General features: G+C 38.9%; 1 protein-coding gene across 1 annotated transcript; it reads left to right on the top strand.

Moving 5' to 3' along the window:
* Positions 1–1,635: 1,635 nt before the first annotated feature.
* Positions 1,636–25,391, top strand: LOC148756426 (uncharacterized; the record flags this gene model as incomplete). Its single annotated transcript, XM_088788971.1, is given in 9 exon segments — positions 1,636–1,775; positions 1,777–2,174; positions 2,177–2,374; positions 13,332–13,434; positions 13,519–13,923; positions 17,417–17,531; positions 17,694–17,867; positions 22,981–23,087; positions 24,373–25,391. Coding segments are annotated over 9 exon segments (1,782 nt in total), but the record flags the coding sequence as incomplete, so codon positions are not given.
* Between the last annotated feature and the right edge of the window lie 201 nt (positions 25,392–25,592).

Genomic DNA, 25,592 nt, shown 5'->3' with positions numbered 1-25,592 from the left:
AACACAGCCCAGGGTCCCACATCAGGAATACCGGCCCCCTTCTGGAAGACCACCACCAGCACTGTCCTTCCCAGGCAGTGGGTTGGAACAAAGGCAAATGAAAATGTCACAAAACATTCTATCATTTTTAAGTTGCTTTTTTTCTCTCCCAGATTTAGTGTTCACTTTGTTGATACAAAGCTTGGCTTGTTTTCTAGAGTTCTGTCAGGGTTGATTTTGACACTTTTATGTAATTTTTTAAAGTTGCTGTGGTGAAGCAGGCTCTACGATTAGCGTCTTCTCTATTCTGCCCTGATGGCAACCCAGATACATTTTGCAGTGTGCTGTGAGTTACATCCAGGGCCCCAAACCAACAAATTCCACAACCAAAGTAAATTGCTTTGTTACGATAAATCTGGATTATAATGAAGACTTTCTTAAACTCCAGCATCAGTTTATAAAAGTTTATGATTAAAAAGTACCTAAGATAAATTTTGAAATCTGAAAGATTAATGAAGACAACAGTTATACATGACATGTTTATTCTCATTCCATCTTTCAAATTTCTGTACTTTGTGATGTAAATTTTTCAGAGAATGGAGAGACTAAAGTATATTATTGGCTATTGTGACATAACTTGACTAGTTGAGGTGTTGACTTTCTCTAAATGACCTATATTTTAATGTTCAATAGACAATGGGAGAAAAGATTTGAAGGTGGAACACCATAGGAATTCAGTGAATAGACTTGCAGATATTCCAGTTACCAAGAAGGCAATCGTTTAAGCAGTTTATCAGAATGACTGAGGAGAGTCTAAAAACCTTAGATTTCCTGGAACCCAGCGGTCTAGATTCTGATTTAATAGGTTTGTAGTGAAGCTGCAGAATCTTGTGTCTAAAAATTTACTGATATAATTCCAGTGCTCAAGCTGATTTGGACATCACTGGCAGCAAAATGGCCAATTTCCTGAATTTTCAATTCACATAGTATGGAAGGCCTCAATTGGAATCATTACACTTAGAAAACCATCTATATGCTTGGTGTGGAATTCCCATCTCCCTTGAAAAGGGTCATTAGCAAGGAGTAGTTTACTGTATATTTGAGAGGCACAGATTTTTCCAGATTTTATCATCAATTGACCTATTTAGTATAAGCTTTGTCATTTCCAAAATGTCAGACAATTTTAAAATAGTTTAGAAGCTCAATCTACCATTACATGCCATAGAATGAAGTTCAATTTGGAGCATAACCTTTTAAAAAAGACCACTGTTGCTCAAATGCATCTCTGCAATACAAGAAATATGGAACCCTAGGATGTATTTGCATTAGGCTCTGTCTGAGGTGAATGCATGTAGGCAAAGAATAACCATCACATATGAGTGTGTGTGAGACAGACAGGATGGGGACATCTTAGGGGTGGTCGAGGAGATACTGTCCAGAAAAGAGTTTAAATTCTCGGGATAACAGAGAAGTAGCAGTGAGAAATGTCCATGACAGCACTCACATGAGGATGAGTTTTATATTCAAGCCCAGAGGAGGCATGTATTAGACCTTCATGGCCGCATGTGTGACTTAAGAATTTTCCTGTTTCCACCTGGTACTTGTGGATGCTAGATTGGACTCTGATGAACAGAATTGTCAATTTATTAATGAAACATTGCTTGTGTTGAACAAGACAAGCTGGGTCAAGCATTTGAAGATGCTTTTGAGGTACTGAGGCAACATTCAGCTGGAGATCTTCAGTACTCCCCAGATTACAAAAACTACCCGACTTTCATCAACCACTGTTCTCATGTCAGGAAATCCCAACTGCTATGGTGTGTTGCCTGCAGAGGAACCTGTGTGTAACTGGAGAACAGTAATTAACAATGCTGCAGACCTGTATTTTGAAGGGAATATTCACCAATCTCTGCAGAACATCCCTGAAAACCAACTGGTACCACCTGCTGTTCTCCAGCAAAAGGGAGGAAAAGGCAGGAAGAAGCGCCGACTGTTCGAATACCTTCAGGAATCCCTGTGTAATCCCGAGATGGCAGCTTGTATTCAGTGGGTAGATAAAACCAAAGGCATCTTTCAGTTTGTATCAAAAAACAAAGAAAAACTTGCCCAACTTTGGGGAAAAAGAAAAGGCAACCGGAAGACTATGACTTACCAGAAAATGGCCAGAGCACTGAGAAATTATGGAAGAACGGGGGAATCACCAAAACCCGGAGAAAACTAACTTACCAATTCAGTGAGGCCATTCTCCAAAGACTCTCTCCATCTTATTTATTGGAAAAAGAGATCTTCTACTCACAGTATGTTCAGCCTGATCAAGGATATCTAAGTTTAAGTAACTGGAATGCAAATTGCAATTATACATATGCCAAATACCATGAGCTAAGTCAACCTGACTGTAAATATACCCTTACATTTCATGGTTTCCTGGCATCAGAAATCCCGACACATTTTGGGATTTTTCTCTTCAAGTAAATGTTGAACAGAAAAACAATTAACTTCATTGTTGCCATCTTTTATTAAATAGCATATAATCTATGCTAACGTTGTAAGAAGTTCTGCCAATGAACAATGTTAAAATGATCAAGTCCCATTTGAAAGTACAGACTGAATGTCCTTGTTCTTACTACTGTCTATGCAATACTTCTTCTAGGTTAACAATGCCAGTAGAGATGATTTAATTTATATATTCACTTAAACATTATTTTCCCGTCATACCACACACAAAAAAAATCACTAACATATATCTGATGGTTATGCAAACAGAAACTGATTGCATACAATAGTGTTCATTTCATGCTAAAATACATTTAATGGCTTTAAAAATCTTGGCTATCCTGAACCTATATTCTCTCTGCATTTCAGACCTCGTGGTCTGTCACCTTGTGGTGCTAAAGAAACAATTATCTAAGGAAAGCGCCACTTACTTTAATGATAAAACTCCAAACAAAACTTACACCTCCCACCAATTATTTCCTTGCATTTCTCTCTTCCCTAGAGTAGATTCAAAAGCCAGCCTGTTCTTGCTCTTCTGCCACTCAGCCACAGGGAGGTGCTCTTGCCCTGTTATCTTTCTGGCCCAACCTTGGAACATGATTTCCCGCCCTTGAACTAGGTCCAGCTGAGACCAAACTGGAATAGATGAAGAAAGAAAAAGAAAAAAAGAAAAAAAAAAAAGAAAAGGTTTTTGATAAATGATAAACTAGGAAATAATAAATCCAGAGAGAAACTAGGAGTTAGGCAGTCTGGCTTGAAAGCTATGGTTTACTCTCCATGTTCCATAAGGAGCTCAGGGAAGACATTTGTTTTTCTTCCTGCTTGGCAGGTTCGTGCATGTGCCATCTGGATTACCATGAAGCAGGAGAGCTTAGCTTCCTAGACTACGTGGGCCATTCTCATCCAGGCCCACAGCTCCCTGGCGCCTGCCCTATCTAATTTTTAGCATTCCCACTCTCCTTTGTTCCACTGCCCTCCTGGTGCCCTTCCTTCCCCAGAGACTCTTAAGAAAGAACATGTGTGGGATATAAACAAAAAGCAACAGGAACAAGCAAAACAAATTCACTGATACAGAAAACAGAATGGCAGTTACAGAGGGGAATGGGGAGAGGACAAAAGGGTAAACGGGGTCAAATATGTGGTAACAGAAGGAAAATAGGCTTCAGGAGGTGAGCACACAATTGAGGAACAGATGAATTATGATGTACACTTAAAATTTACAGAATGTTATTAATCAATGTTATCCCAATAAATTTAATAAATATTTTTTAAAAAACAAAACAAACAAACAAAAACGAATTTTCCTGTTCCCTATCCTTTTCTTTTTTTTTTTTTTACTAAGTTTATTGGGGTGACAATTGTTAGTAAAATTACGTAGATTTCAGGTGTACAATTCTGTATTACATCATCTATAAATCCCACTGTGTGTTCATCACCCAGAGTCAGTTCTCCTTCCATCACCATATATTCGATCCCCCTTACCCTCATCTCCCACCCCCCACCCCCCACCCCCCTTACCCTCTGGCAACCACCAAACCATTGTCTGTGTCTATGAGTTTCTGTTTCTCATTTGTTTGTCTTGTTCTTTTGTTGCTTTTGGTTTATATACCACATATCAGTGAAATCACATGGTTCTCCTATCCTTTTCTCATTGGGCATATTCCCACCCAGGAAACAGCTTGACCGGATGGAAAGGAGAAGAATCTATGGTTGGAAAGTCCTGGCAAAAAAAAAAAAAAGTTTATCCTACTAATTACACAACAGAGTGTTTTCATTCCGCCCACCCCCATACTTTTTTGTTTTGTTTTCTAAGAGATGTTGTTTCCTCTCCAGAATAAGGAATTTATGAGGCAATTTATTAGTGGTACCCACAGTGGCCACATCCCTATACCTATTGGGGCTACGTTTCTCCTCCTTAACACTAGGCCAGAAACCAGTATTCACAAGGAACGGGGTTGGCTCCCTGCTTGGCTTGGGCTGAGCTTGTGCTCTGACAACCAGAATATCTCTGGGCCCTGCCCCAATGCTGGTCTCATCTTAATTTAGGGCTCTGGATCTCAGGCTTATAAAACCTGTGACTTAGGGCCAGTTGTGTGGCTTGGATCTGGCCCCTGCTCCCATACTAATCTTTCTTCTAGCTCTGCTCCCTTCTTTCCTTTGAGGACCCCAGTGTCTCTGACCCCTGTTCTGACTGACGACTGCTAAGAAACCCTCTGGGGTCGCCAAAGAGCTCCTTGCCCGGACTCCATTTCTGTTACAGACTTGCTTCTGGTTCTAGCCTTGCTTCTGGTTTTAGGCTCCCTTCAAGCTAGGACCAGACTGGGCTTGGGATCTGCCTCTTACACCACCTTAGAGGGACCAAGGCTCATGTCCTGGAAAGAGAGGCAATGTTCTCAAACAACAAAGTGTCAACTGATTGTCATTGGTGCTAATTCAACGCCAAGAGGATTTACAATTTGTGGTGTGGGGAAAGAGGGAAGTTTATTCAATGTAAACAGCTCCATTGTGATACAGCAGAGCTATGGTGAAGCTCAATAGTGTTACAGCTCAATTAAGAGACAGCACGGCTGTGTGTCTACATGGCTTTGAGATGGTCCTGGGGCAAGGCCCCTCTCTGGCTTGATAGTTCTGCTCTGCTATAGTCTGGTCTGGCCCACTCCACCTGCTCTCCTCCACTCAGCTCTGGTCTGCCCTGCTTTGGTGAGATGTCTTCGGCATTTCAGCTCCAACCAGGTCAACTCAGCCTTCGATAACAAGGGAGAGTGTGCTCTCTGATGGGGTTGGAGGGTGTGACTTGTACAGAGAGAAGTCCCCACCCCTGGTCCCTGATTGGTCTTCATGCCCATGAGAATGTCAAATCTCAATTTGATTGGTCCAAAAATCACAGTCTTAATTGGTCAGAATGGAGCCACTCTGTTTGGTCGGTATAAATGCTAATGGGGTTATAGCTGTGCAGTTCCAGCTCTTATTGAAAGAAGGAACAGCTCAATCCTTTTGGTTGAAATGCAATTCCAGGATCTCCTTCGTATAGGTTAGCTCAGATGGTAGGAACGCAGTGCAGGCAGAATGTTCAGTTCAGTGTGGGAGGCACGCAGCTTAGAGCAGGCTTCTCCCTGAAGGGCAGTTTGCCTGAGAGGCCCCTGTTTAGCAATGGCTGCTAGGCTCTGTTGTCATAATTGAGCTCAGGTAGCCATCAGGAGCCCTTCTTGGTGGGTATCTTCTCAAGATCACCAAAAGTAGCTGCTGGATGTATTGCCCATCTCCACCCTACCCAACAGTTTCCAGGAGAATTTCCAAGGAAGTCAGTTTGAGCTCTGACTACTTGCATGCAGATGCCGGAGCTTTGTTGGGCAGCACATTATTTGCCCTGTAGCCTGACCACCCCCATCTGCGTCTGTGTCCTGTCCTCTCAGGAGTCCAGTTAATACAAGGAACATTTTCAAGGCAAATAATATGTGTGCCTGTCTTACACGATCCACATTATTGGAAGACTTTAGCTTGTTCCAGGCAAACACATACAAATCACACAGATATACATGTGCTGTGATTGACATCTTTTTCCTTCGTGGGACTCATCCGGTGGCATGTTTCTCAGGGAAGGCTTTAATGAACCTGCTTTCACGTCATTTATTTTTTCTAACTACAATTATTTTTCCTAACTACTCATGTAATATATACATGTATGTTAGAAATAATTATATACAATGAAAATTGAAAATAAAAAATGCAAAACAGATCCCTAAACCATTTTCTATCCCATTCCTCTATTTGAAGAACAAGGTAAAAAGTGGGTGTTTGTCCTCACAACTCCTTCTATGCATTTATAGGAATATCAAAATATATGTAAATATATATTTTCATAAATATTATTGAACCATTTGTATATGCAAATTACATTTTGCCCTAAGATGTACAAAGAGCTCACCATAACATGCAAGTGCATATAAATTTATCTGCTTCTTTTAAACTGCTCTATAATTTTTCCAGTGTATGTGTGAAACATAGATTAATGAGACATAACCTTATTGATAGACCTGCGAGTGGTTTAGAGTCTTTTACTGATACAAGCAGTGTCGAATAATGAATGTCTCTTATTTAGAGAATAAGAACTGTGTGTATGAGATAATTTTTAGAAGTAGGTTTACTAGGGCAAAGGGTATCCCCCTTTTAAATTTCTACAACTATTGATTAATTAAGATCTGTAGAGGTTGTATCAATTGACACCTTCATAAGTGGTGTATGAGGTTTTGTTTTGCTATAGCCTATCTCAGAATGTCAGTCAGTCAAGTGTTTGATTTGTACCATTGGCATATTATTTTGGTTTTATTTTTAATTTATGCTTAGAATCATCATATTTCCTCTTTGGGTGAACTATCTTCTATTATCTTTTGCCAGTTTTCCTTTTGGATTGTGGGGATTTTCTTCTGGATGTACAGGAACCATTGATACATTGAAATGATTATGTTTTGCCGTCTTTTGCGTCATGAGCCTCCACCCTGCCTCACCCACATTGCTGCTTGCCAACACTGTGTTTTCAGTTGAATTAACTAATTCCTTTCTTCTATGAGCTCTGGATTTTGTGTCATACATGACAGATTTTCCTTTTTTTCTGTTATTATAATTACCTACTTGTTTGCATTTAAGTATTGATCCATCTGGGGAATTCATTTTACTGAAATACGTGAGGGTAAGAATCAATGACATTGAGTGCTTGCTGTCAACCAAAAATTGTGTTACCTTTCCATAATATAAAACTGAAATTGAAACATGACAGCCACATCAAGGACGGATTTTTCTAGTCCTTTTAACATGAATGTGTGACGAGTAAACAATTGTAAAATATGTGAAGAAGTGGTATGTGTCACCTACAGGCCAAGACTTTTAAGAAGTTCTCGGTCTGGTTCACCATCTAGACAGAGGCAACAGGGGAGCCTATTTGAAATATGGCAACGTAAGTTACCAGGAGCTTGGGTCTCTGAATCACCAGGGGCAAGATAACTGCTCAGTGACCAGTCACATCTTCAGTGACTGTTACATGAAGGAGAAATACACTTCCATTGTGATAAACCACTAAAATCTTGGGGCTTATTTATTAAAGTGGTTGGCATGGCTTCACCAATAAAAAGTCCAATGAAGAGATAGGTGTCTCTAACCACTCGTGTCTGAGCACACTTCATTTTATTTAGTGAGTGTTCTGCCCACTGCCAATGAAAGGGAATTGTTAGTAACCTAGCGTCTGTAAAGGACCTGGAATGGAGGTGGTTTATCAGCGGGTGATCTTCAGAGTTAACCACATATTCAAGTGAGAATTCTGTTCAGTGCACCTGTGTCATTCACATCCACAGACCAGAACTTGGCAGAATCTGAAAGTAAAAAGCAGATTTATATCAAACCAGCCAAAGCTTCTTATTATTCACCTATTAATCATAATAATGCACTTCAAAGAAGACATCTAGGACAAATTTAAATTAGAGTTGTATACCAGGACAACAGTAGAAAACCAGTTCTGGCTGAAGGTAACAGAGTTACCGATTGCATAGGAAATTTATTAATGACCTGTACCATCCAAAATAGGCATCATTTGTCAATACGAATGGAGAACCAAAGATGTTATCTGCAGAATACATGAAGAAGGAGTTTGATGAGCAAATAAAATACCTAAAGGAAGTGCACAACAAACATTTGGTGCTTAAGCTGAGGTTGATTTAGAAGCATGACTGTATGAACTTTTCCTCTTGGCTGTCGGGCATGAGCCAGATTTTACAAGTAGTTCTTTGAAGAACTACTTTGAAAACCAATCTAGTGCCTTACAGTAGTATTGAAGTAGCTTGTGAGTGAGTCTTCTATTCATTTTTGCTGCAATCTCTTCAAAACCATTTGTGAATCTTCAATCAAAGCGTTCGATGAAGGGAACACCTTGGAAACTGAAAGTTTTGAAGCCTTTAGCAAATTGGAATTATTAAAAACAGAGTGGATAAATAGGAAGCCATGGAATTTGTTACTACCAAAGCGAGGAAAGATGTGAATTAAACACAGAGAGCTCGGTGTATCTGGTTTAAGTTTGAAATGTTATAACTGTGTTTTGTAATTTCCTCCCTTTTGAGAAGAATTTTTTGATGAGCTTCCTGGGGATGAATTTGCATTTGTATTGAATGGAATGAAATAGAAAACACCTGTTATTTTGCAATATCTCCATTTGGTTTGGCAAAACATTCAAGATAATCAGAAATAGAAACAACTTGTTTGCTGAGTTTTATGGCATAAAATATTTGTCTAAGAATGACAATGTCAATGAAATAATGACAATGATGACAAAAATATTTGGACTGAAATATTTAAACATTTTCACACATGAAATCATAAATAATAAGCTCCACATAGTAGAATTTCCCTGAGCTTACCAGGAATCTCACATAGGTAGAAACAGCATTTTTTTTCAATAAAATATGGGCTACAGAGAAGTGTCAATTAAAGGTGTCAATAAATTCAAATTCATTAATGATAAAATACAAACTTGAAGAATATTGCCATTTTATAAACCAACTAAAAATAACAAGTTGGAGCACCGGAAAGTGAGGAGAGACACAACGTGGCAAGAACATATTTGAAGAAATAAAGGTTAAAATATTTTCAAATATGATGGAAAATCACAAACAGGTTCAACAGCTCAAAGGGAACCTTAGAGGGCTGAACAGAAAACACATCATACACAACCACCTCATAGTCAAATTCCTGAAAACCAATCATAAAGAAAAGAAATCTCAAAAAGGAGAGAGAGAAATAAAAAGGGCAGATTTTTTAGAGAAGAACTATGTAACAGGGAAGGCTGAATTCTAATCCAAGCATTACATCAAGAAGACGATGGAATGACATTTTCAAAGTGCTGAAAGAAAATAACCATGTCAACATAGAATTCTATGCCCAGTTAAAGTAGTCTTTAAAAAGAAAGAGGAAATAAAGCCATTGTTTGATCCCTAGTCAAAAAAGAAATCACAAGGCAAATAGGAACTTATTTTGAAATGAATGGTAATGAACATACATTGTATGAAAATTTCTGGGTATCATTAAAACTGCATTTAAAACAAAATGTATAACATTAAAGGCTTTCAGAGAAAAGAATAAATATTTAAATCCATGGCTTGAACTACCACATTAAAAAGCTTGAAAATGGAAAGAAAATTAAAGTCCAAGTAGAAAACAAGAAGCAATAAAGAGAAGAAATCAATGAATTAGTGAATGGAGAAAGCATAAAGAAAATTCAGAAAGCAAAAACTTGGTTCTTGGAAGAATATGATGTCATCAGTAATCCCTTGAGCAAGACATAAAAGGATGTGATACACATGATCAATATCAAGAATTGCACAGGAGACATCACTGGGAGCTTTAAAATGATGCTAAGGAAATAATTAATGGCCACTTATGAATATGGGTAAATTCCTTGTAAGATAAGACATACCTAGACTGATGCAGTAAGAAACACGACATCTGAATGGTCTTACATTTGTTAAAGAAAATGAATTTGAAATACAAAGCCTTCCCAGAAAAACTGAAGGCCCCAATGACTTCACTGGTGAATTCTGAAAATATTGAAGGGGAAAATGAAGAAATGATATTAGTTATACGTCATAAATTTCAGAAAATAGAAGAGGAGGATTATTGACCAGCTCATTTCCTGAAGGCAACAGAACCCTGATATGAAAACTTGAGAAAGATGTTACAAGTAAATGGAAGTGCAGACCCATATCTCCCATGATCACTGGAACAAATATTGACAAAATAGTCACAGAACAGAGCAATATTGAAAATAATCATAAGACATGATCAAATGTGAGTCAGCCTAGGAATGCAACGTTGGTGTCATGTTAAGAAGTCATTCAACATAAAGAGACTTATATTAAAGTAAGAAATGGCATGATAATCTTAAAAGATGGATGAACATTGTATGACACAATTCAGTATCTATTCACGATAGAGCATCTCGGCTTACTCAGAGTAGAGAGGATCTTTCACAACCTGATAGAAACCGCTATGAAATGCCTCCAGGTAATTATTATACTTGATGTTTCCCACAGAGTTGGGAACAAGGCAGGGATCCTGCACTTAGTATGTTTTCCCACGTTTTTCTGGATGTTTTCAACCAATATAATATGACAAGTAAGAAATAAAGATTATATCAGGAGAATAAAGATTATATAAAATGATTATATCATTTTATGTCAGAAGAAATAAAATGGCTTTTACGTGCCCTTCCCACAGTTGTATAGATATACTACTAAAATCTGCAAGAAGTAATAAATGAACGTAATCAAGTTACCCTATATAAGTTAAGTTTACCAAAATCAATTGCATTTTTATGAATTAGAATAACATGGGAAAGAAATTTAAAATTAGTATTATTCAAAATGCCATAAAAATAAACAATACTTGGAAGTAAATATGCCTAAATCTATAAGATATTCTTGAGACCAATTAAGGACATAAATCAATACACACATAGACTCTGTTCACAGATGGAAGAATCCATATTGCTAAAATACCTATTTTCCAAATTGATCTGTAGATTCACCATAAACTAGTCATGATCCCAGAAGTCCTTCTCTCTTTCTCTCTGTCACTCTCTCTTTTTGGATAAATTGACAGGTGATTCTAAAATGAATATTTAAATCTAAAGAAACTAGAATAGCAAAAACAATTTGAAAAACAAGAAAAATGTTGGACAACTTACACCACCTAATTTCAAGAATTACTGTACAGCTTTAATAATCAAGGCAGTGTGGTATTGGCTTTAGTACAGATAATAAGATCAATGATCAGAAAAAAGCCACACATAAATTGTCAACTGATTCTTTGACAGAGGTGCCAAGTTAATCCAAATTAATTAGGGAAAGGATAGTCTTTTTACTAATGATGCTGGAAAAACCAGACAACTATTATGGAAAGAAAATGAATCTCTTGGCATACTTCCTGACAAACACAAGTTTATGGATCAAATGGAAAAACAAAACTACCGTGTTTCACCCAAAATTAGACCTAGCCGGACAACCAGCTCTATTGCATGTATTGGAGCAAAAATTGATATAAGACTGGGTATTATAGTATATTACATTATGTTATATAAGACCCTGTCTTACATTACAGTAACATAAGACTGGGTCTTATATTAATTTTTGCTCCTAATGACGCATTACAACTGATTGTCCAGCTAGGTCTTATTTTCAGGGAAACACGGTATCTATTTAGAGAACAGCACAGGGATGAATTTTTTTGTAATCTTGGAAAAGGCAAAATTTTCTGAGAGAAGACACAGAGAGCTCTAACCAAAAATGGAGAACGAAGGGGAAGAGGAGGAGAAGATGGAGAAGGAGGAGAAAGAGGAGAAAAACGGGATTTCAAAACTTTACAAACTTTAGTTCATCAAAATACACCTCTAAAAGAATGCATAGCAAAGCCCCAGATTGAAAGAAAATGTAAGTTGGGCTTTTGCATAATAATGCACATTGGAAGTACAAGGAAAATAATACTCCATTCAAGCATAACGTATAAAATCTGAAAAATACTCTTCATCTAGAGTGAAATATTTTGTCATGTAGAATCGTAACTTGCTAAGTTTCAAAGATGGAAAAATGTCTGCACTTGGAAACAGCTATGTACACTACTTAGGAGGCACATGATGTATAGAAGCACTACCGAAAACTTGCACTCAGTGCTTGTGACAAAGGGCCAAAATATTCTCCCGAGCATCAGAAACAGTCTTTCTCTGCTGGAATCTATTTCTGAAAACTCAGAAAAATGCAACAGCTAAAATTGGACTCTTTCCTTCTGAAATGGTAGATTAGAAAAATAGTAGATACTTTTTCCACTAGATGTCAAACTTACGTAGTGATTAAGGAGAAGTGATTACTAGTTCATAGCATTTTAGGTTCAAATGTATATGCAACTTAAAAGCACAAAAACTTAATAGTAGCCTTAACGTGTTATAATGTAAGGCTTTCATCCTAAGAAAGTTGTCAAAGCTATTACTGGTTTATCCTCAATTTTCAGCTATAATCTTCCATGACTTATTTCTAATGATTTACATATTTTCTTTAATTTGTTTCACTTGACGTAAGGATGTTTCTTAGAATGTCTAATCATGTCTAAGTTTAATAATTGTATTATGTCTGTATGATCTATGCTTCTGGGTATTGGTAAATTCATTTTTATATTTCCCACTCAGTTTTATAAGGACAAAAAGATGATTAAATACTCAAATATTGGCAAAATCATTGTACACATTAACCTAATGCAAACTCGCCTTTGGAAAGACAATAGAAGGATTTAAGTGACAAATTTAAGGTGGGTTTTTAAAAAAGTGTTTGAAAATCAAAGATCGGCTATAATACTGGTCCAGTTGTCATAAATTGACAAATGACTATAGTACCCACTAAAGGATTGGAAAGGTGGATCTTTTCTGGCCATTCAAGACTGAAGAAATTGGTGAAATCCTGAAGCAAAAGGAGCAAATATCCTTTCTCTCTTAACATATATACTGAAAAGAGAGATTTCTAGTTTCACAGGCCTTATTCAAAAAGCGGATAAGTACGAAGTATACTCCAATTTTTTAAGTAGCTTATTTGATCTAAGGTGATAGATACTGAGGTTGAAAATAAAACATTTCAAAATGCAAAAGAGCTATCTCTGGGAATCAAGCTTTTAAATACTTTTCTATTTTATACATCGAAATTAATAGATTTCAGATTTAGGGTAAAGTTTTTTTTGTTTTTTGTTTTTTGCTTCCCCCAAGTTCTCTGCCTGTTACATGTCTGCTTTCTTAATTCAGGAAATGAATTTTCCTATTACGTTTTGCTCATACGACCCAGCAAAAGACTGGGCCAACGCCCACCAAGGACTGAATGGAACTCAGCGCTGCCCACGAGCAATCTCTGAAACTTGCGACGCCTGGGCCTTGCACGTGAGCTCTGGGTGCCCCTGACCTTGGCCACCAGGCTTCTGTGCGCATGCACAATGACGTCAGCCTCTGACCCGTGCACCGTTGCTTGGTTACAGCCATTCTGGGCTGAGAGATTCCAAACTGCCTACCTCGCTGCTGGGATATTGTGGCGACAGGGAGTTGGTTGCTCTAGAGTCTGCTGTTGGTTGGGCTCGGGAGAAAAAAAGCGTGAGAAGTGCCGAGGAGGTTCTGAAGCCCTTAGGCTTGGCCATGAAGAAGCTTTTTGGCTTCGGGCCTCCGAAGGTCAGGTCCCGCTCGGTTTTCAGAAAGAGACCACAGAGCGGTGATGTTGGCCGGCAGCCTGAGACTGGAGATGGCATCTCCTTGGAGTCCAGGTGCCGCATCCGAGGCAGAGACCTCCAAGAAATCCACAAAGCTGCCTACAGGGGCGACGTATCAGAAGTGCAGAGGCTTCTCTCGCTCCATCCAGAGACATTGAATGACAGAGACAGGAAGAAGAGGTGAGAAGGACTGCGAGGCCAGTGGCCACGGGCGGGCCTGGAGGAGGCTGGGGGGACCTGGGAGAGGGGCTCACCCGCCCGGCTCATCCAGGTGGAGCTCAGCCCTCCTGTCACCCAGGGCTGTGCTGGGTTCCCTCGCGGGTGGGACCTTACCTGGGGGCCAGTGCCCAGGCCGACTTTGTGAGCACCAGGAACAAAATCTCAAGGACCCGTCACTCATAATTCCCCTTATAAAGCACTTTACTGACAATTTTAAAGAAATGTAACTAAATATCAATAATAGAGATGAAAAGAAGTATATACAGCATTTTAGTTTTGATGTGCACAGTTTGAGACCATATTGTTAAATACTATAGAAAAGTGCATAATGAGAAAACGAATTCCCATAATAGAGCAACTTGTGGGCTAAAAGTTCAGCTAAAACCCAGTGTCCGTTTTACATCAGTGCACACCCAGGTATGTGTGGTGTCTATTGAGGGGCCTTAGAAGGGAAGCTTCCAGTGGCAGATGCTGTGGTCAGTCTAGGAACACTTGTTTTCTCACCGTCTGTGCTCTGCCTCTAGTTATGTTTTACATAAGCCGACTAAACTCGCAGGGTTTTAAAAGTTTTGGGCTGCACATGTAGTCTCTTTGATTGGAGTGATAAAATTAAGGATCATTTTGTATTTGGTACAGTAGACAAAGAATTGCCCTTCTAGGTGTCAACAGGCGCTCTATTGCCACAATTTCCTTACTAAGAGCTGAAAAGAGAGATAAATGATTGGAATATAGCAGAAAATGCCCAAACACCCTAATATATGTCAGATGCTAGAGCTGGATAGTGGTGACATTTCACGTTAGTAGAAAAGATGAATTCCTCGTGAATGATGGAGAAATACCTGTTAATTATTTGGGGGAAATTCGTTAGATTTTCATACCACAAAAATAAGTTCCAGATGTACTATAGATTAAAAATTATAAATATATGAAATGGGGAAAGTACCAGAAGAAAACAGAAATGCCTATTTATAGACTTTTTATGTTGGCAAAGACTTCAAAAGCAAGAGTTCAGAAGGTTGGTTGAGCAATATAAGAAATGAAAAGTCTCTGTATATCAGAAAATAATAAATTAAAAGAAAATGTACTTCCAAATTATGTACGGCATACGTATATCAGAGAAAAAGTGTATCTTTGTTTTATAGCGAAGTCTCTGAAAACAACAAAAAAAAAGCACTCGAATTTTGAATTGGACCAAGTTCTTTCTGTGTATCTTTCAGTGACCAATATTTAGTGTCCCAGGTAAAATAAAGGAATTAAAGTTGAAAGAAAAATGAAAAACCTTTTCCATCCTCAAAGGGTGAGAAAACGAAGAGCCATGGTATTTGTACTGCTGCTTCAAATTTAAGTTGCTTCTGACTTTTCAAACAGGCAGTTTGGTGATAAGTACCACATTTAAAAATGTATATTCCCTTTACCCATCAATTCCAAGTACTAAAATATCTTTATGAAATAATTAGATAAATCACATACAATTTGTTTTTCTCAGCACTGCTTACAATATCAATGTATTGTGAAGAACTCACATCAACGGATTTCGTAAATAAATTGCAGTGCATCCGTAGGATGGAATTACCTGAGACAGTTGAAGGTGGTATGGAAAATACGTACATGTGTACGTGCAAAGATGTACTTTGGTAGATCGGAAAAGGAGAAAAGCATTCCTTTGATTATACACACACACAGACTGTGATGTTATTTTAGCCAAAAATATGTGCAAACTTGATATCTGAGTATTTGTACTGTGACATTTTCCTTTTTAAAAAATCTGATGTCTACACTGAACATATACAGAAATTCTAGTAACAGTTTATTATTAATAAAGTAATCCCAGGTAATATTTCATTATTCCCAGAAATAAGAATCTTGTAAACAACTAAAATAGATTAAAACAATGTCTGTTTTCTACATTTTATTTTTGTTTTTTTAACGATTGGTATTTTCTGGCAACTTTTAGCCTCTTCAGAAGTAAAGGCAGTCTTTTTATCTGTGCCTGTAGAAGTTCATATATGTATAGTTGTAAATACACTTACTTTTTTTTTTTTTTTTATTACATAGAGCTTCATTACCTATAATATTAAATAATTTTTGATTAATCATTTTGGTTCTGTCTTTATGGAAATCAACAATAGCACATATAAGTGATCATTACTATTGCAGAAGTACCGCTTTACTATAAAAATTGTGTTTAAAAATATTGAACTCTCCAGCTCTAGTTATCCATTCTTCCAATCCATTCATTCATCAAATATACCCTGAATAACTGTTACGCAGCAGACACAGTCTACTCAGGACTCTCAGAATCTGTCTCTCAGGCCCTTTTCATCCTTAAAAACTTTATCTTGCCTAGAAGGAGCAAAATAAAAAATTGTAAATGGAAGTATTAGTACCTAATCTCAATTGAAGCTTTTCCTCCCTCATTTCAAACAAAAGGATTTCTACAGTTAGGACATTGTGAACAGTGACTAAACTTGCTGTTTAGCTAGTGTACAATAGTATTAAATATGAATATTGATCATTGGAAATCATCCGATTTTCATATAATCTATGAATCTAAACAGTCAATGAAATGAGCCATCCCTAGTCACTTGAATCCTGAGTCTCCTTTGGCTTCAAGTTTCTTGAAAATCAAAACAAGAATTACTTTGTGATTTTAGTCCTCTTTCCCCATGAGGTTCTTAAGAATGAACATTTACTTAGATGCCAACTTATGACGAGAACTGCGGAAGGTCTGGTGTGTTTCCATTATTTCACTTCACGTCGGGCACCACGGGAGGTAGGATGCCCGTTCTCGTAAGTACCAGTAAGAAATTATTTAAATGCTGCCAACTATACTTTCAAGGCGTTCTGAACTATACATTACCTTCCAGGGTGAGAGGTGTTAAAATATGAAAAAAGAAGCATCTTAGAACCAGTGCAGTGCAGTGTTCTTTCTTACTCCTTAAAATATGGCTGCAAAGTGGGTAGAATGATATCATTTTACTTAATTGAAATGTTGTCTTGTAAAGTAGTAGTGATGGTAATAGTTCTGATAATATTACCAAACAGTTATTGAGCTGTGTGTTTTGTGCTAGGAAGCTAAGTAAACACTTTGCATAGATTCCCATTTAAGCCAACAACAGTGTCCTGTGATGTTAACTACTGTTTTTATGCCCCTTTTGTTGATGAGGAAAGGGAGGCACACAAAGGCTAAGGGACAGCTAATAAGTGGTAGTTCAATTAGGAGCAAACCCGAGTTGAGCTGATTCCCCACGTCATGCTCTCTGTAGTCACACAGGCTGCTCTTTCATTAGTGTGGCGAGTAACAAGAGCTCGTGAATATTGTCCTTTGTGCAGAAGAAAACTCCATGTTGGGTTTGAAGGCATTGGAGTAGTGCGTCATGTTTACAATTGCGTGCAGAACTGCATGTTTGAGACAGTGCCCTGTAATGTCCTAAATGTCCTCTCACCCTTACAGGACTGCTCTCCATTTGGCCTGCGCCTTTGGCCATCCGGAAGTGGTGACTCTTCTAGCAGAGAAAAAATGCCAGATGAATTTCGGTGACAACAAAAACAGGACGGCTCTAATGAAGGTATGTGGTAGCCTGCTCTGTCAACAGGAGATGGATTTGATTTCAGTATTTAGAATAAGAATGAATGTATCTTAATTAACTATAACAAATGGTGGAAACTTGTGGAATGCTTACTTTGAATTCCCCAAATTTACCGTTTATTTAATGACGTAATCCTGACAGGCCGTGGAGTGCCAGGAAGAGCAGTGTGCAACAATCCTACTAAAACATGGAGCGGACCCAAATATGAAGGACTTCCGTAGCAACACGGCTCTCCACTACGCGGCCATGGGGCACAACACTGCGATAGCTGAACAGCTGCTGCAATACCAGGCAGATATGGAAGCAACCAATGAGGTATAGATCCACAGACTGTATTTACACAATACTTGTAATACATGTGTTTCAGCCACAAGCATTTTATTTCTAGTCGATATATACTGCATGCTGTACATCGGGCCCTGTCGCCATAGAATCAAGTCCAAAGCCAAGTCAGGCAGGGGAAATGGGGTGTCCACAGAAAGGGCCCAGCTCTGTCCTGTAACAGTCCTGTTACTGCATAGGAGTGGGTGCCAGGCTCAGAGCCCACCAAGGACTGAAGGCCTGGGGGAAGGGAAGTATGTGGGGGTGGCTGCTGCAGGGCAGGGCCTAGGAGATGGGTGCTCCTGGGGGTGGGTGGGTGGAGGAGTGGAACCTGGGTCCCGCTGGGGAGCTGGGGGTGTGCAGGTGGGGAGGGGAAGCAGCAGGACACAGGCCCTGAGCAGCCCAGGCCTCGGGGGTTCTGAAGATTGGGGCAAGAGGGCCAGTCACGTCTGGACATCCAGCAAGGGCATGCGTCTGTGCTCGTAGCCACTCTGCCAGCCACGGCCCCCTTGGGGTCTCCACCTCGGAGTGGGGCTCCTGCTCAGCCTCGTGGAGACGCTGGGCGGGTTGTAGGTGTACAGAGGGAGCAGGTGATGGGGACGCGTTCACCCCTTTTTGTTCCTGGACATACATCACGTCTGGCCACTGCCACCCGGCAGGAACGCCCTTGGTTGACACAGGAAGAGTCAATTTTACATCTTTGGAAGCTCAAGCGTTCCCTGAATGCAAACAGTTGGAACTTAATTTTCTGAAATTTCACTTTACATGATGATACCTCTAAAGTAGCAGTAGAGGGTGCAGCTCTCCTTTATGCACTTACGACAAATTAGTTGTGAAAACACAACTGGTTACAGGCAACACTTCCTTTTTTAAGTGTTTTTTTCACGTTCGAGTTGTTTTCCAATTAAGGCAAAACAATGCAGGAAAGCAAAATTTGTCTTTGAACTCGGCATTACCTTAAAACTCCAACAAGCAAAGGCATTTTACAATGTCATAGAAATCTTCCTGCTGTTGACAAGTTGCTATTTATAAACAAGTGATTTATATAAAGCGATTTAGCTCTCATTGGCCAAAGCCTAAGAGGGAAAAAGGAAATGGAAAGGAAATAACAATCCGAAATATGCAGGGCAATTTGGAAATTTGACTTTTGAGCGGAAATAACAAGAAGAGGTTTTTCAAAAACTCATGGACATAGACAACTGTACAATATTTACCGGAGGGTAAAGGGGGGAGGGGTCGGAAGAAGAGAGAAAAGGGGGTCAAATATATGGTGATGGAAGGAGAACTGACTCTGATAGTGAACACACAGTACAATACACAGATGATGTATTATAGAAATGACACTTGCAACCAACATAATTTTACTAACCAATGTCACCCCAATTAATTTAATTATTAAAATGAGGTTGTTGTTTTTTATTTTAGTTTTCCTTCAGTTTATATGCTCAGTCAAGGTCCTCTTAAGTGTTGGGGGATAACAATCCTTACTTTGGGGGAGAGAGTCAGTGAGTTGTAAACTTCCCTGAGACCACAACGAGGAAGGCTCCGAATCCACCAGATTGCAGTGAACAGGTGGCAATTAAGTGGGAAACGAGGGAAGGACAGATAATTAAGTGACGTATCATCCTGTTCTGGCAGGAAGAGCCTCCTCGGTAAGAGTCTAAACTCTGCTGTGAAGTCTAGACGTCCCATGAGAAGTAAGGAGTTTAGCAATAAGGAAATCAAGTTGCATTTTGAGTTTATTAATCCCGTTGCCACTCCTACCCAGGAAATTAAGTGTGGTTTTCATAAGTGACATGCCTCTTCCACTTTTATTTGGCCTAATCCTCAATGTCAGAGGAAATTGGCGACATAGGCGAGAGAAGAGACCGAAGTGATCGTCTACTGGACGAGTTCTCGGCTAGACTTGTGCTGGCGAACCACACCCACCCTAGGAACTTTCAAAACATTTACAGCCACTTACAAGCTAGGCTCTTCCCTGAAGGTTTTGACTGAGTAAAGCTAATAAGGCCTGGACATGTGTCATTTAGAAAGACTTCCCTGAGATTCTGATACAACTCTTGGTTAAGAACTACTAGTGCAGCATATCAAATCGCAGATCTCAAATACTTAAGAAATCTCTGGAAGAGGTGGCGTATGAGAGGTGATTTTCCTTCGGCTCTCTCCTTCCCAACACTCTTCGCCTGACTTTTGAACTGTCTGTACCTCTGGGCTCGAGAAGTGGAAGGAAATATCAATGGCAGTATCTACTGGCTTAAAGAAGAACACGTTTTCCCTTTCAGCCATCAGTCATTCACTGGTGCTCAGGGATTCTTGAGAAATTTGCTGATGGGTGGTCCCCTGATGCGTTGAATCGGGCCCTTTAAGAATTTTGCATGTTTGTTTGTGCTCAGGTTGTGAGATCAACAAATGCTTACTGCAAGCAGGGTTTTCCTGCAGTAATAGGAAATTGTGAACCTACTTTTTTCCCTGTTGTTCTGTAAATCTCCAGTTTTCTTTGTTTTTTAATTAAATTTGTTGGGATGACAATGGTTATTGTATTTAAATAGGTTTCAAGTGTACATTTTTATAATGCGTCATCTATATGTCATATTATGTGTTCACCACCCAGAGTCAGTTCTCCTGCCTTCACCATATATTTGACTCTACTACTATCCCCGAACCCTCCTCTACTATCCACTGTCCCACCTCACCCTCTGGTAACCACGAAACTGTTGTCTGTGTCTATGAGTTTTGGTTCTTTGTCTTGTTCATCTGTTGCTTTCAGTTTCATATCTCACATATGAGTGAAATCATATGGTCCCGACTTTTTTTTGTCTCATTTATGTCACATAGCATAATAATCTCATGATCTATCTGATCTGTGTTGCCCCAAATGGCAGCATTTCATTTTTCCATGGTAGAGTAATATTCCATTGTGTATACATACTACATCTTCTTTATCCAGTCATCTGTTGAAGGACATTTCGGTTGTTTCCATTCCTTGGCCACCGTAAATGATGCTGCAATGATCCAAAGTGTGTGATAAACTCTCTCAGTATGTCTGTGACATTCATACAACCGTGGCATAATCACGATGGTAGGTTTAAAGATCAAATCCCATGAAGTTAGTACTAATACAGATGGGAAGTGTTACTAATGTAGTGTCAGGAGTCCTATAGTGTAATTATCCATTGGATTAACAATCTATAAAAAGTAAATAAAAATAGATAGTGCTTTGAATAAGAGTTGGAAAAATTCTTGAAGTGGGTATGAGTCTCAGTGACACTTGTATTGCATGTTGGGGCCCCATTTTTTAATGAAGCATATGATACTAAAAACCGGAAAGATTTTACATGCAAATATTCGCATTAGACACAAGCATTTGGAAACAGCAAATATGAAATGCCAAATGGCTATAGACTAATTGTGGCTCCTAGATATTTACTTTCCCTACGTATGTTGAGTCAACATGGAAAGTTTTGGAGACTCATGAAGAAATAAGGATGTCAAGCTTCTCTTAAAGAATCCAGCCTGGTCCCCTTGACTCCCGACTACAGTTGGGTGTCCTGTGGCGAGGCTGTGCCTCTTTATGAGACATGTGTTCTCTAGTGTGCTGCTGTCCCCACCGGGGTTCTTCACTTATTTGGGTCACCTTCTTTGCCTCCGGAAGCACTGGAGTGTGCGATTCCTCTTTTACAGAATATTTTGATAAACATTTCAAGATTTTCAAGACATTCTATATTGGTTTATTATATGTATTTTATATTAATCTCCTTAGAATGATAGTGAGTTTTTCAAGCTGGAATTCCTAAGTTGTTTTTCTTTAAAAAAATAAAAATAAATTAAAAAGACCGTCTTTTTCATTATACGTCCTATAAATAATCATACCCATTGAAATGTCTTTAAGTCTTATGGGTATAATTGTAGATGTTACGCATATTCCAGACAGTATTCCACCTTCCTCCTCAACATAGTTCCTTAAACATGCAAGTGGTTTAGTCGCTTTCGTTATGCTAAAAATAATCCATGTAGATCAGTATTAAAACGTTAACTGAGAAGCCATGATATTTTATTTCTGATTTATATTTTGCGTGAGTTATACAATAATTTTAAATAGAAATTAAACTAGAACCAAAATAAAAACAGATTTTTTCAAAAAGTAGGTAGGCATTGGGGTCCCAAGATTATCATTGTAACTGAAATGCAATTTCATATTGAGTTTATCAACAGCTAAGATAAAAACTTATTGTCTCACAATTGGAGAAAACCCATGGACCATTTAGTGATAAGCAATCAAAGATCATTTGAAGCCTAACTCTTTTTAATTTAGAATCCATTTCCTTAGTGACCCTTTTGGAGCAGGAGAGCCTGAAGTTGACATTTGGGATACTGAGAACACTGATAGAAGAGAAGCAAGCAAGTTTGTATAAGCTGCAGAAAACCTTCACCTCTGTTGGAAAACTCTCCAAATTGTATCCCTAATATTCTATGATGTTTCAGACGTTAACGTTTGCCACAGAAAAGTATTGTCAGATCGGGATTAAGCAGCCTGAAACACTTCTTTAGTAATGGGCATATAGAGCACAGTTTTATAATACTTCTCAAACACAGGTGATCTTTCTGGAATCTTCCTACTGGGGCACAGTAAATGATTTCTGGTAAAGTACATATTCTTTGGAATACAATGTAACAAACACTACCCCAGAAATAGTTATTTAGGTTATCAATTCAATAAAACGACTTAAAGCATTTGTGTCTATGTTTTCGAGCTTGGAGATACAGGGGTGAAGAATAGCCCCTGCCCTCAGAAAGCTCCGGATTCAGATGGGGAACGATAAAATAACTGCAGTCTAGTGTGATAGAGACTGTGATAGGAGCACAGATTCTTGGAACCAGGACTGTCAGTGTTTGAAGGGAGCTCTGGAGAGTGAGGTGAAGTTCATCTGTTGGAGAGGAAGGAGGAGGGTATTTTAAAGGGAAGAGCCGCAGATGACAGCACAGAGGGCTACTTTGTATTTACTTTCTCTAGTGTATGTTCAAGTTTAGAGGATCTTTTATGAGTTTTCAAATTCAATTTAGAACTATGTAGTTTTTTAAACTATAAATTGTTTTCTCTGTTTTACAGTTTGATTTTACACCACTTTTAGTTGCTGTGCATAAGAACAGCCAGAAAATGGTGGAATTTTTACTCGAGAGACATGCAAACATCCATGCAGTTGATAAGTGGAAAAGGTACAGTTGTTTGTTCTTTTTTAAAAAAAACTTAGTATTGTTTTAGAGTGGTAACAGTCACTCAAGTCACAAAGATTAAATTAATAAGAAGACAATTATTCTATAATTACAAAGTTATCAATATCAGCACGTCATCATTTAGGAAGAAAAGCAATTATTCTGACTGGTGAACAGAAGAAGCATATCCTGCAGGATTCATATTCATTTATGATATCGACTGATGTCATTTGTCATTGTAGTTTTTGGTCACGTGGTATTATATTAGCTAAAGGGTTTTCACAGTAATGTTACTAGTTTTGTATAGTATGGACTCTAACTTAGTTTCTGATGCAATATTAGATTTAGTCTCTCTGACATTTTTTTTAACCTCTACTGTGTATTCAGTTTTCATTAAAAGATACACATTAAATGTAAATAGGAGTTGATTTGTTGTTCGGATGTCTCTGCTTTACATTGTTTTCTTCAAGGAATGGTGATGTTGTAGGGTTTTCCCTAAGCGACTGTGAATTACTACTACCAGACAGTCCTCAGTTTTTATCCTTCTTCATTTCTAGTCTATTTTGATGTTGTTTGTTTTCTATTTTTAATTGGTATTTAACCGAATAAACCTTTTCTTTAATGAAGACAAGCCATGGATGGGTGATAAGAAAAGAGATGGGCTTTCAGTTCATTCAGGACTGGGTTCAATGCTCAGCTTTCCTACGTGTCACGTGTGTGACCATAGGAACGTTACTGTCATCACCACACATGTTTCCCGATGTGGAAACGAGGGAAATAATATCTCCTTCAAGGATGGTCGTGGGTCATGACCTGGCATGTGATTCAGTGCCCGGCACATGCTATGAGCACCATTAACTGAACGATGACAAAATTACTAGAATTATTACTAATATTATTGTTTTGAGCCTGCCAAGTAGCTTTAACTTACCTGACTTCTGGCTGACTTTGGATGCACCATATATAAGACTAGGAAGAAACAGGAATTCTTGATTGAAATCTTCACCTACTTCAGATAAGTGACCTCAGCAGAGTTACTTGTCTATTAAAGAACTTTAAATTAGCAACTTCTAGGTGGTACCTAAGTGGGGCAAGAGGCTTTTTTGTTTGTGTGTTCTTTTGTTCCTTGATTGTAGCCTTGGACATAATTTAAAAGATGAACTCTTAAGCGTGTAAATGGTCGATTCTATACAGACAAGCAATATATTGAACTCAGTAAAGACTATCACTGGTGCTGTTTACATAACTTAAAGTTCCTAAGGGTGAAGTGATCTCTCTGTTATTTCAGAACGGCCCTCATACTTGCTGTAAAGTATGCATCCTCAAATACAGTCGTGCTTCTGCTTCAGGCAGGTGTTGATGTCTTTGCTCGAGATTGCATTGGATGGACTGCAGAAGACCATGGGATTATTAGAGGTTTTGAGGCGTAAGTGTTTACATTGAAATGCTAGTTATCACCAAACTGAGCTTCAAAACACTTTAACTGTTACTTCTTAGGTAACAGGTGAGACTTCATAACTGGGCTCAGGCAGTGGGGGAATGGCAGTGAGTTAGTAGACATCCTCAGCCAGAAACCAAACAACCGGTCAGACGTGTAAGACGTAGCAAAGGGACAGATTCCTTATCACACAACTTTGAAGACCTTTATCTTTAGGGATCCCAACGTTCTCCATTTCATCCCAAGCATAACCCCTGTGTGTCAGGTACCAATAATGTTTCTTCTCTGACTTTTCCAACTAGTTATTTGGGGGTGTAAAATGTACAGTTTAGCAGGAAATTCTCTACTTTATGGAGGCTATCGGCTGTGCTCCCCCCTTGAATTTTTCAAGAAGCCAAAGTGTTCCCTAAGGCCAAGGGGGACCATCCTCTTTCACAAGTCAGATGGAGAGGGAAGGAAGGTCATTCTGGTCATTCATTGGCTTCCATTGATTGTGTTGCTGCACGGTTGCTATAGAAACGGGTCCTGTGGTCATGACTACCTGTGCTCCCAGGTGCCCTTGCTGATCCCGAGTCCTCGGTGTTCATGGTTTCCCACACTTGGAATTCCAAGTGATGATATTTTTTACTCGACACACATGGGCTTGCTTACATTCTCAGCCCCTATTCCAGAGCACCAGCACCCTGTCGCGGGAGCTTGGACTTCTAGCTTTAGCCACACACACCCTTCCCCAACACTGAAAACCTATGCGGGGCCCACATCTCAGCCCAGACCTCGTGATGACTTACCCTTTTGAGTGTCTTGTTGTGTCCTCTGCTAGCACATGTTAGTTGCAACGTTCTGAGCTGTCAGAGAGGTGCCAGTAATGCTGCAGGAAAAGATCAGACTTTCCTTTCTCCTTTGTTACCAGATCTGTACCCCAAGGCCACTTGCTGTCCCATGGAGTATCTTTCCTTAGGTCCTGGAAGGTCCCATAACGCCTTTCCCAGAGTAGTAGGCACTAACTTGCCTGCGATTCCTTAGTTGAGATGAGGCTCAGTGATCTGTTTTCCAAAATAATGAAAATCTCT

The sequence above is a fragment of the Rhinolophus sinicus genome, chromosome 12 (assembly GCF_057876585.1).
Source record: "Rhinolophus sinicus isolate RSI-liver-muscle chromosome 12, RSI-T2T, whole genome shotgun sequence".
NCBI lineage: Eukaryota > Metazoa > Chordata > Mammalia > Chiroptera > Rhinolophidae > Rhinolophus > Rhinolophus sinicus.
The sequence above is the reverse complement of the archived record's forward strand: the minus strand, read 5'-3'. Positions and strand labels throughout refer to the sequence as shown.